At 44.0% G+C, this 12,955-nt stretch overlaps 1 protein-coding gene and 1 long non-coding RNA gene across 3 annotated transcripts in view; one reads left to right on the top strand and one right to left on the bottom strand.

Annotated features, from left to right (window-relative positions):
• Positions 1-12,955, bottom strand: part of USP39 (ubiquitin specific peptidase 39) — a 42,257-nt gene that overhangs the window by 16,835 nt on the left and 12,467 nt on the right. For both annotated transcript variants that reach the window (XM_020969474.2, XM_020969473.2), the window contains exon 6: positions 5,005-5,230. In XM_020969474.2, coding sequence (XP_020825133.1) covers positions 5,005-5,230 — 226 coding nt within the window. The remainder of the gene's footprint in view (positions 1-5,004; positions 5,231-12,955) is intronic.
• LOC144455733 (uncharacterized) lies at positions 7,369-12,561 on the top strand. The gene is made up of 2 exons (XR_013484434.1): positions 7,369-10,380; positions 10,871-12,561. It is a non-coding gene; the product is annotated as an uncharacterized LOC144455733 (long non-coding RNA).

The following is a 12,955-nucleotide window of genomic DNA, read 5'->3' as shown; positions in this document are numbered from 1 at the left end:
GTACCAACCTAAAATTATAATACCTAAATTAATTTATTCAATGCCATACTAAGCTACCAAAGAATTATAAAGCTAGAAAAAGGAATAATGAAATTAATCACAAGGAACAAAAGATCAAGAAATTCAAAGAAAACGAGGAGGGGAAAAAAGTGAGAAAGAAGGGGTCCTAGCGGTGCCAGATCTCCGATTATATTACAAAGTGGTGATCACCCAAAAGACTGGTACTCTTTGACAAACAGAATGCCGTGAGTGGAACAGATCACGTAGACAATATACAGAAGGGCCTGGTGTTTGATGTGCCCAAAGAGCCGAGTTACAGAACTGAGAACTCACTATCTGACAAAAGTTCCTGGGAAAACCGGAAAGCCATCTGGGAGAAATTACATAGACCAACATTTCACACAATATATTAAGGTAAGCTCCAAATGCGGATACGTTATTTAGACGTTAAAGGTGATGGCATAAACAAATTATAGCTATATGCAGAGGGGAAGAATTTCATGACTAACAAGGAACAGAGAGGATCACGGAAGATAAGATGGACAAAATTCATTACGTAGAACTTTCAAAGTTTTGAATAAAATTAGTGCAACTAAAATTAAAAGGCAAATAGGTAAACAAGAAAAACATTTGCAGAAAATTTCTCTTTTAAGGGTATCTTTTCCATAATATATAAGGAACTGATTCATATCTGTAAGAATAAGAGTCATTCCCCAATTGATAAATGGCCAAAGGATATGAAGAGGTAGTTTTCCAAGGAAGACATCAACCAAGCTATGAATAGCTACATGAAAATAGGCTATAAATCATTAATAATTAGAGAAATGCATATTAAAGCAACTCTGAGGTTCTATCTTACACCCATCAGATTGACAAAGTTGACAAAAATGAAAAACGACAACCGTTGGAGGGGTTGTAGAAAAACAGGCACATTAATGCACAATGGTGAGAACGTGAATTGGTACTACCGTTCTGGAAAACAATTTAGAACTATGGCCCCAAAACTACTGAACTGTACCACTGTATGAGCAAGCGACATTACTACGAGGCCTATACCCCAAAGAGATTAAAGAAGAAAATACAAAAATATTCACAGCACCCTTTTTTGTAATAGCAAGAACTAGAAACCAACAAGGTGTCCATCAAATGGGAAATGGCTGAATAAATTATGGTATCTGAATATAATGAAATATCATGATGCTGTAAGAAATGATGAAAAGGATGGTTTCAGAGAAATCTGGAAAGACTTATTATATGAACTGATACAGAGCGAAGTGAGCAGAACCAAGAGATCAATTTATATATTAACAACATTACAAAAAAAAATAACTCTCCAAATGTCATAAAAATTCTGATCAATGCAATGGCCATCCATGATTCTAGAGGACTGATGATGAAGGATGCTATCTCCTAAGATGTGACAAACTTAAGAGTGTAGAATGAGATATACTTTTTGGACACACCTACTGGGGAAATTAATTTTGCTTGACTATGCATAGGTTACAAGGATTTCCTTTTTCTTTTTTTTAATGATGGAGAAGAGAAAAATTAGTTTATGTTCATTAAAATATATATATATATATATATATATATATATATATATATGAAATTTTTTAAAATGCACAGAAGAGAACAGAAGAAAAGCTGGAAAGAATCACAGAAAAGCAAGACAGCTTTGAAAGTACAGGGTTTTTTTTCCTAAAAGCAAGCTGTATATAAAGCTTTGCCATTTCAAGTTTTCCTTTCTATGATATATACAGAAATGCCCATTTTACTTGTTTCCTCTCTGTTGTCTTTACTCCTATTCCTAGAGATGATGTTCAGGGCAGAACAAAACAGCCCAGCTGCACCAAGGCTTCTCTGAAGCTCCCTCATCTGCTTTAAGGGTTGGACAGTCACCCAACAAGCATTACCAAGCACCCACACAAAGACGACCTTTGCAACTGCTCTTGGCCAGGGAGGGCTGAGAACAAGGAAGCCACCCAGGGGCCGAAAACAATTCCCTGATCCTCCATCCAGGTTACTGGGATGAGGCAGGCCCAGAGCATCAAGGCCCTCCTCCCGTCAGCTACTGTTCCAAGATGCTAAATGGTCATGGGAGTTCCTGGGATTGGCGCTTATTTACAAACCTGCTCCCCTTCTATACCTATAACCACCCCTCCCCCCCAGTCTTCTTTACCACAGATTTATCTGGCACTCACAACCTGTTAACCTCACACTCTTTCAATGAAGGTCCTGAATGGTGGCACATAACTCTTTCCACTAAAGTCCTTTCTTCTCAACAATCCTATGTGGTGGGGAATGCACTAGCGCTACCCAAATGGTGCAGGGGGATGGGCTGCCTCAAGAGATGCTGAGCTCCCCTCCTTGGAGGACTCCCAAAAGAGCCTGTACGACTAAATTTGTCAGGCACATTAGAAGTTTGAGCTGGCCTGTCGACTATCTAAGTCCCTTCCAACTCTGAAACCATGATTCTCTAGCATAAGAATGATGTGTGTAAAACGGGGAACCAGCTATAGAGACAGGCAGTGACTTATCCAGAGTCGTATCACTAGATCCAAGCCAGAAATGTTTGACTTCAAGTCTGGGGCTCTCCCCACTAGGCCACCCTGACTCACTCTCATCCAACCAGGGTGCTCAGTACCTAAATTGCTGGGCTCAGAGTCAGGAAGACCTGGGTTTTAATCCCACCTCACCTACTAGCTGTATAGCCCTGGGCAAAGCCACTGAATCTCTATCTGCTTCAGTTTTCCCGCAGGGTTGAGTTTGTTTTGTTTTGTTTTTGTGAGGCAATTGGGGTTAACACAGGTAGTGTTATGTGTCTGAGGCCACATTTGAACTCAGGTCCTCCTGACTCCATAGCCGTTGCTCTACCCACTGCACCACCCAGCTGCCCTCTCACAGGGTTGTTGTGAGGATGCAGTGAGGTACTACATACACAGTGCTTTGTAAACCTTACAAAGGGCTATTCTAACTGTTAGCTATCATAATTATTGTCACTACTCTCCTACAGGGCAGCTGGGTGGCACAGAAGACACAGCACTCTGAACTCATCTTCAAGAGTTCAAATCCAATCTCAGGCACTTACTAGCTGTGTGACCCTGGGCAAGTCACTTCACCCTGTTTGCCTCAGTTCCTTCATCTATAAAATGAGCTGCAGAAGGAAATGGCAAACCACTGCAGTGTCTCTGCCAAGAAAGACACGTGAAGAATCAGACACAACTGAAATGACTTAACAACCACAATTTCCGAAGTAACAAGAATCCCAGCCGTGACCCACCTTCGCCTCCTACTTTCCAATCACTAAGGGGGTGGGGGGCAAGGCCACTCCAGAGTCTCACCTACAACATCTACCACAGTGCAGAAAGGGGGCTCCCCCTCTCCCTTCTCGTCACGAGACAGGAGAGCAGAGCTCCCGCCTGGGCTTGCTGACATCCTGTCTGTTCTGAGCTGACCTGGCAGAATCACGGCAAGTGGATGTAAGTCATGGCTACCATAAGAGGTGTCCAGCTTCTGCATCCTGGGGAATAAAGACTGCATCCCTTCAGGGCCCCCTAGTGACGCCGCAGCAGTGCAAACCATCAGCACACAATGTGTCTTTCAATCAGATCAAAAGCTAGACGGCTTCGGCAGAGAGGAAATCTACGGCGTTCTCTGAACTCAGGCACAGGCTGACGTACAGCACAGCATCTCTCAAGTGAAAATTAGACAGAGTATTAGCTCAGAAATGCCTTCAGTAAGTCAATAAACATTTATCAAGCACCTACTGTGTGCCAGGCACTGGGCTAAGCAATGAGGATACAAAAAGTGACCCAAGACAGTCCCTGCCCTCCAGGAGCTTACAATCCAACAAGGGAGACAACATGCAAATACACACAAAGCAGCTCTATGCAGGATAAACAGGAAATAATTAACAGAGCCTCCGGAGGGCACTGGTATTGAAGGGGCCTGGGGAAGGCTTCCCACAGGAGGTGGGATTTCAGTTGGGAAACCAGGGAGATCAGTAGTCCAAGTGGAGGAAGGAGAACATTCCAGACACGGACAACAGCCAGAGAGAATGCCCAGAGCTGAGAGATGAAGTGTTTTCTTGGTGGAACAGCCAGGAGGCCAGGGCCACTGAGGCAAAGAGCATACAATGGAGAGTAAGGTAAGAGTGGAAAGGCAGGCACGGCCACCAGAGAGAACATTCTGTATTTGACCCTGGAGACCAAAGGAAGCCACTGGCGTTTACTTAGCAGAGGTGATGACACAGTCAGACCTTTTTAAGAAAATCACTTTGGTGGCTGAATGGAGGATGCACCAGAGTGGGAAGACAACAGGGATAGGCAGCCCCCTGCCCTCCAGCAGCCACGGCTGTAATCCAGGCCTGAGGTGAGGGCTACACCAGGGGGGTGGCAGTGTCAGAGGAGGGGAGGGGGCATCTTCAAGAGACGCAGCAAAGGGGAAAACGATAGGTTTAGCAACAGCTTAGATATGGTGTAGGGGAGGAGGAAGTGAAAGCCAGGAGTCAAGGACAATCCCTCGATTGTGAGCTTGAATCAGGATCGGGGGATGGTGTTACCCTCGCCAGGAACAGGGGGAAGATAACAAATAGGGTTTTGGACACGCTGAATTTGAGAGGTCTGAGTGTAAGACAGTGTGCTCAGCCAGCACGCCCCTTCAGCCGTAGCTCTTAAGAACCCTGGCACAGCTCGTGAAGTACAAACAAGGAAGTTCCAGCTACACTCTCAGCAGCTACGCCTCCCAGGAAAGGCATGGTGGGACTTCATTCTCCCTCCCCTCTAGGATCCCCTACGATGCCACGAAGATTCGGTGTGGGGGCTGTGGCAAGAGGAGAGGGGCAGATAGAGCACCAGCCCTGAGTTCAAATCCAGCCTCAGACACTTACTAGCTGTATGACCCTGGACAAGTCATTTAACCCTAACTGCCTTGTGCACCCTCTCCAGCGCACACAGACATATGCAAACACGCATGCACACAAAAGAGGAGAGCCTCATTCCTAACCTTGCTTAGTGATCTGAAAAGTTTTCTTGCTGCACAGGACGACGGCCTGGAGCATCTCATGGGGAGAGACGTGCGCCTTGAAATTCCGAGGATTCCACAGTTTTCTCATCAGCTCTCCAAACCGCTGCACCAGTAAGAACATGATGTCCCCGGGAGGATGCTTGATATCCTTGTAGTTCTCTTCTTCAAGGAAGTAGTTCCGGAGCGGGGGGACATTGGACAGCGCCTAGAACCCAAACACACAGCTTCACTCTTAACGACTCTGCAGCACTCCCCAAGGTGACAGCTCTTCTCACCCAAGATCTTACAATCCAACTTGCTCATGACTGTCCCCAAAAGGGTAAAATGTAAGTTAGACCCTTAGGGAAAAGTCTCACTGATTGGCTGGAACTCTAAGCTAGGAAGGAAGATGGAAGATTGTCCTTTCCCTTGCCTCCGGGTGCCCGCTTAAGGAAACCTGTGTCCTGGAGACACCAGGGATACGAGCACCGTCACCTCTGCCCCCATTCCTATATCCCCCCAAGACGAGGAGAGCTGGATGTGGGTGCCCATCACCACTAGCTCATGTGGACTAGGCGGAGCACCATCACAGAAATTCTCCAAAACCCAGGAAATGTCTGTCGTTCACATGGAGCCTTTCCCCCCAAGCCCCATCAAGCTCGAGTTCCCTGACCAACCTAAGGCTGCTGTAAAGTGAGGAGAGGGTCAGAAGCCAAGGTGGTTAAGTGCCGTAAGCAGCAGAAGGGCTGGGGCCTTCCAAATGGAGAACACCGAGCCATAGAATCTCCTTCACCACACCCTGACTCACTTCCCACATGTGGGGACGCTCTTTACTCTCAGTGTTCTTTCTTCTGGTCAGAGCTCCTGGCTTCTGTGGCTGACTCACGGATGCTGTAGCTACACTTTGGGACCTGTTTCCCTGGCAATGAATGTACTTCAGCTGAAACTAATGCAAATTATCAACGAAGAGTCAAAGTTGGAAGGGGCATCAGAGGCCCCCACAGGCCCTGCCCAGAGCGACATACAGAGCATCACGGGAGATCTGAACCAACGTCTCTGGGAGGTTCTCTTCATTCATTCAATGCTGGGGGGACCACCAACGTGGAGAACTGCTGCGGAGAGCAGCGTGGCAGTACGCCAGGACGTGGAAAGAACAACAATCACTTTTGGTGGGAGGAAAGGAATGCGCATTTGTTAAATGCCTGCTGCATACCAGGCCCTGCGCCAAGCGCTTTCCAAATATTATCTCATGTGATCCCCACAACAGTCCTTGGAGGTAGGTGCTAGTCCTCATTTTACAGTTGAGGAAACTGAGGCAGGCAGAGGTTAAATGACTCACCCAAGGCTACACAGCTATGGAGTGTGTGAAGCCATGTCTGAACTCATGTCTTCTTGACTCCAGGCCCAGCACTCTATCCAGTGACCCATCCAGTGCCCATGACGGCACAATTCTATTGCTGGGTCTATGTCCTCACAGTATTATCCAAAAAAAAACCAAACCCCAAATGGCTATCTGTTCAAAGATTTTCATGGCCACAAAAGAGAAGCAACCTAAATGTCCAACAATAGCAGAGCGGTCAGACGAACTGTGGCACTGTGACGCATCATCATCACCAGTGGGCAGTGTGGTAGAATAGAGAGCGTGCTTGGCCTGGAGTCACAGGACGTTGCCGTGTGTCCCACTTCTGAGTTTTGTAATCTTTGCCAAATAACACAATTTCTCTGAGTCTCAGGAGAAAAGCCCCCAAGATTTACCTACTAGGTCATAAGTGGACTGAGATTTGTATTGGTGGACGTTGTTTCCATACCAATGAAATGACAATGACAAACGATACGCTGACGTTAATACGATAGAAGAGTATAATGCAATGAAAAATGACTACACGAGGAATGTAAAGAAATCTGGAAAGGCCTTTATGAAACACGAAGACAAAAAGATGTACTAGAACAAAAGAAGAAAAGTGAAGGGGAAGGGGCAGAGAATTCTAACAGAGACAGTGGCTAACAGTGGCCATAAGATCATATTTCAAGCACCAAAATTAATTAATTTAAATGTAGTTCCTAACAAGTTGAATTGCATCACTATTTACTATTCAGTCTGGAAACGTTCAGGGTCCCCACTTCCAGCTCTCTGTCACCCCCCACTGGCCAAGGCCGTCGCCTTTAGGAAAGAGAAGGGGCTCCCACTATCCCCAGGAAACCCCCTCCCATCACAGGCTCCCTGGAGACTCTCACAAGGACACAGGCAGAAAGCCTTGCCTGAACCTGGCCTTGGGCCCTCTGCTTCTGCCCCTTCGAGTCAAAAAGTAAAAGGGCAGATTATTTGGGGTGCCCATCTCTGAGCTGCCCCATGCCATCTGAAATGGAAATTGGAAATTCCCCTTTAAATTAATAAGATCACTCAAATAAATAGGTTCAGTTCAAATCTCAGTCATGACCGTTCCATATCTCCTGAGTGTTCTTGGCCTAGCATTCCAGGAACTAGCCATTCCTAGGTCACGTTGACATGGAGGGTCGGCTCCTCTCCTTGTGAGACGTGATGTTATTAAAAAACAAAATACCAAGCCTCAGGCGGATGGGAGCATGGCTAAGGTCAGATGTGTATTGGACAAACCATGAATAGCGCAAGCATCAAAAAGGGCTTCTTGGCCCCAAGCCTTCTTTGTTTAGAACAATATAAAAACACTGCGTCCTGTAAGCCCGCTGAGCCTCACCCGCGGGAAGGACGCTTCGCCCGGGAAAATCTTTACACAATTCAAGTTTGTACTGGCTGCAACGGGGCTCCCAGCCGTTGATTGACTTTGGAGGTTCCCTTGAATTGGTGATGTATTCTCTTCCATTACCGACTCTCTTGATCGGTGCTATATTATTGATTGTTCTTATTATTTATGCTTTCTATGCAAATTCAAACTATCTGTGCTTTGCTTCTTCTAAATAAATTATCTATTTCCTATTATTTTCTGGTGCATTGGAGAGTGTCATTTATAGGAGCGAATCCGAACCTCACTAAATCCTATTAATACAAAATTGGCGTCACGAACAGGATTCGCTGTATAAATGCCTTTCTTTAAGAGAAATGTTGAGCCCCGGGCTCCGGTAGAGGTCCCCGGTTGGGAGGACCCTCCGTTTTCCTCGCTCGCAAAAACCTGGTCACAGTGTACAGGACCTAGTGAGGATTGGGGGTGTTGGGGGTTCTCGTTTGGGGTGCGACGGATGGGCCGGTTGCCAGCAGGGATAATGGGGGGATACGACCAGTACATCATTTCCCTCCCTTTTGGGTTGTTTGCAGCCAGACAGCCAAAGGCTGCAGCAGGACTCTGAAAAGTTGCCTTCATTCTCCCCCTCTCCCTCCCCAGGTAACAGCAGCTTCAAAGCAGTGCGTGGATGGGAGAGGGAAAGAGAGAAGAATACTTTATTACTTAGGTTATATGGTTGGTAGAGGGCAAGTTGGGAAGGATTGTTGAAGTGTTAGGTCAGAATTAGAAAGGAATGAGATATGTACAGGTTTTAAGGGGATTTTAAATCATTAGAAAGAAAGGCAAGGAAGTTTAAGCATGTAGGAGAGAGGAGTGTGTGTAGAAAATTTGAAGGGTGAGTAAAAGGAAAGTGCATGCTGTAATCGCCGCAGCAAATATGAATTGGGACCCTGATACTTGGGAAGGTGATATTTGGGATGAAGATGATGATAGGTGGGGGGAAGTAATAGAGGAGATGTTCCGGATGTTGTAGAGGGGAAGCTCGGCCGATAGATAGGAGAAAAGCCGAAAAGGAGGGAACTAACCCACCCCGGGTGACTGAAATCACGGAAGATTACTCCCAAAGAGAAATTACTGATTTGCTTAGTAGGTTTTCACAGCGATCAGGAGAGCCTGCAATCTCCTGGCTTGTAAGATTAAGTGATGGGGGAGCTGGAGGAGTGTGGCTAGACCCCAAGGATTGTCTAAAATTTTTGAGTTTGACCTCTATATTTTAATACAGGCAGAGAATAAAGAGGTGGTAGAGAAAAGATTAACTCAACTAATAGAACATATGAAGGAGAAGGGATGGGAGATTAATCCTGATAAAATTCAAGGTCCAGCTCAAAGTGTGAAGTTTTTAGGAATAATTTGGAATAAGGGTCATAGAGAAATCCTCCCCAAGGCCAAGCAAAAAATATTAGATTTTTCACCTCCTAGGGACAAAAGAGAAGCTCAAAAGTTCGTTGGGTTGTTTGGTTTCTGGAGGAATCACATTCCTCATTTAGGTCAGATTTTGAAGCCATTGTATAAAGTTACCCGGAAAAAGTATGCATTTGAATGGGGGGAAACAGAATCGAAAGCCTTTGAGGAAGCCAAAATAGCTATTCAAACTGCCCTGGATCTTTGGCCTGTACAGCCAGGGCCGATGGAATTGCAAGTTACAGTTTTGCATGGATATGCTGATTGGAGTTTATGGCAAAAACAACAGGGCAGGAATGTTCCTTTAGGATTTTGGTCGCGGAAACTGCCACCTGCTGGCCAAAATTATACTCCTTTTGAACAACAATTATTGGCTGCATATTGGGCCCTGGTAGAGACAGAACATTTAACTTTAAACCATGAAGTTGTATTGAGGCCAGCCATACCCATTATGAGTTGGATTATGGGGACCCCCGCCTCACATAAAATAGGACATGCCCAAGAATCATCAATTATTAAATGGAAATGGTATTTGCAAAATAGAGTCAAGACAGGCAGATCGGGTATTTCCACCTTGCATGAAAAGGTATTAGAATTACCAAAACATTCAAATGATATTGATATACCACCAAAGTCTTATGATCAATCACCTGTTTCTTGGAATAATGGATATGATTCTCTAACCCCCGAGCAGAAGAAGCATGCTTGGTTTACTGATGGCTCGGCTAAATATATAGGATCTAAGCGATGTTGGAAAGCTGTAGCCTATAACCTTCATGCAATACTATTTTGGAAAGCTCTGGTGAAGGCCAGAGTAGCCAATGGGCCGAATTAGTGGCTGTCTATCAAGTAATTCAAAAGGAACAAGGTGGCCAATGTTATATATATATACTGATTCCTGGGCCGTAGCCAATGGCCTAGCAGTTTGGATGCCAATTTGGAAGAAACACGAATGGAAAATTAGAGACAAAGATGTGTGGGGAAAAGAATTATGGGAACAAATATGGGAATGGTGTCAATGTACTAATGTATCTGTATTTCATGTAGATGCCCATGTGAATCAAGATTCTGTGGAACGTGAGTATAATGCCCGTGCTGATGAATTATCCAAACTTCAAGGAAAAGCTTTAAAGGTCACCCCCAGAGAGGAAAATGAAACACAATTAGGAAAATGGGTCCATATCACCGCAGGACATCTTGGCGCTCTTGCATCTTACAGGTGGGCATTAGACAGAGGGATAACATACCTCTGGATCTATTTAAGCAAATAGTACAAAACTGCATACAATGTCAATTATTTGCTCATCGGCCTGTGCCGAAGAAAATCACTGGAGAATTGGCTAGAGGGTCTTTACCTGCTCAAATTTGGCAAATAGACTATATTGGACCATTACCTGTTAGTCAGGGGTGTCAATATGCCTGCACTTGTGTGGACACCTACTCTGGGGTATTAGTTGCCTGCCCCTATAAACGGGCTACCCAGAAAAACACTTGTAAAACCCTAGATATTATTTCTCTTTATTATGGGACCCCCCTACAAATACAGAGTGATAATGGTACTAAAGTTTGGATAAAGAAGCATCAATCTGATAGACCAAGGCCAGCTGAGCTCATAGCACAAGGAAACACTAATACTGCCATAGTAGTATACCCTGGTGATGATAAATGGTATCATGTCCCACTAACCCAAATGTTTTTACGATATTAAGTGTTTTACAGTGTTTGCCTGCTATACGCTAACTATGGCATGAACTCCAGGTATTCCAGTGGGGAATCCTCAGCAAGGACCGCGTACTGATTCCATCTACGCTGGTGAAAACAACACCCACATCATGAATTGGTCATACCCATTCAACGTAGAAGTTTGGGACGCCCCTTTATTTCCCCTAATGAGAATCAATTTAACTAGTTTTAATCTAACTGTACTGCAGCAAACGGTACCAATATATCCTGTACCCTTACAAGTTGGCCACCTAGTCCATATTTTCCTAAAAGGTTAAGATCTGTAACATATAATTGGACACAAGTAAACTCCACCTACACTGTCTCACTATCACAAGCGGACGACAGAAAATATTTTTATTGTCGTAACACCTCCAATGGGCTGTATGAAGAATATCTAAACCAATTAGTATGGGTTGTACCTGTGACTCCGAAACCTCCTGGAATAATTCGTGTCCCCGCTCATGTACTAACACCTCTATCTTGCAACACAAAATAGTGTTTCATTATAATGTAACTTTTCCCTCTTTAGAAAGTTGTGTCAGGAAAAAAAGAGCTTGGTATGATACATTACTTGGTGGTGCAGGAACTGGTTTGGGTATAGTTAATTCTATAGACCTTGAGACCTTGGCTAGCAGACTGCGCAGTGCTGGACAAGATGTTTCTCAAGCTTTGACTGTGAATGCCCAATGGTTACCCACAACGATCCTGCCACACCAAAATACATTACAATATCAAGGCCAATTTTTACAAGTCTTTAATAATAGCATCCTCGTTAATTTACACCTTATGAAAAACATTGGTGTTTTATTTAATTGGACTAAATGTTCCTTGCAAAACTTATATACCCTCATACAGAAGGAAAATGCCCAAAGATTACTACAGGAAGGTAACTCTCACATATGGAACGATATACTTGACTTGTCAGATGTATGGAAAAAGCAAAAACCTGAGAATGCTAGATGCACTCCACTTTGGTGCGCTGGAACTATTATACTCTACCAAGTTAAACTTGGACTGTTATGTGTCAATTTCATGTAATACCTTTTGTCTTACATAAATACTTTGCTTTACCTCATATCTATGGAAACTATATAGATTGGTATAATGTAACTCATACTCTGTCTGATTGTGTTGTAACTAATGGAGGGATTGTTTGTGGGATGATGACTCGGCAGATGGAACCCTGCCTTCTCTCACATTCATCCAATTTGTGTGATCTAACTTTATACCCAGTGAGTAACTTTTCTATGATATATGAAGTATCTACTCAATATGTTTGTATAGCCTCTAATAATCACTCTGACCTTCTATCTGTAGATATTACTACTGTTCCATTTTCTGGTTGCTTATCCAATGTATCTTTCCTACGCTGGCAAGGAAATGATTTTTACTTTCCACCAGACACTAACCTAGTTAAAAATTTTGCTTGGGTACCCCAATCTTTGCCTCTACCTCATGTGTCTCTATCTCTATATCCCCTTATGAACATCTTGAATCAGTCGACTGAAATCAAAAAGTTATTAGAGTCCAACCAACGCGCGTTAAATGAACATCGAATACAGACTCTTATAGCTGCAGGAAGACTAGTCGAAGCTTCTCATTTAGTGATCTCAGATACTAATCATCATTGGTATGATTTTCTTTTTAAATCTCCTACTGCTACTATGTATTTTAATTCCTTAGCTACCCCCATACTACTACTTGCTTTGTTCTTTTTATGTCTTTGTATATGCAATTGTTGTATGTATACCAAAATACGCACTATATACACTCATGTCACACCTTTGCCCCTCACCTATTATTCTCATGATCTTAAGGCCAAGTGAAATGGAAATTGGAAATTCCCCTTTAAATTAATAAGATCACTCAAATAAATAGGTTCAGTTCAAATCTCGGTCATGACCGTTCCATATCTCCTGAGTGTTCTTGGCCTAGCATTCCAGGAACTAGCCATTCCTAGGTCACGTTGACATGGAGGGTTGGCTCCTCTCCTTGTGAGACGTGATGTTATTAAAAACAAAATACCAAGCCTCAGGCGGATGGGAGCATGGCTAAGGTCAGATGTGTAT

Source organism: Phascolarctos cinereus, unplaced genomic scaffold (assembly GCF_003287225.1).
Source record: "Phascolarctos cinereus isolate Bilbo 61053 unplaced genomic scaffold, phaCin_HiC Scaffold_2;HRSCAF=192, whole genome shotgun sequence".
NCBI classification, from domain to species: Eukaryota; Metazoa; Chordata; class Mammalia; order Diprotodontia; family Phascolarctidae; genus Phascolarctos; species Phascolarctos cinereus.
The sequence above is the reverse complement of the archived record's forward strand: the minus strand, read 5'-3'. Positions and strand labels throughout refer to the sequence as shown.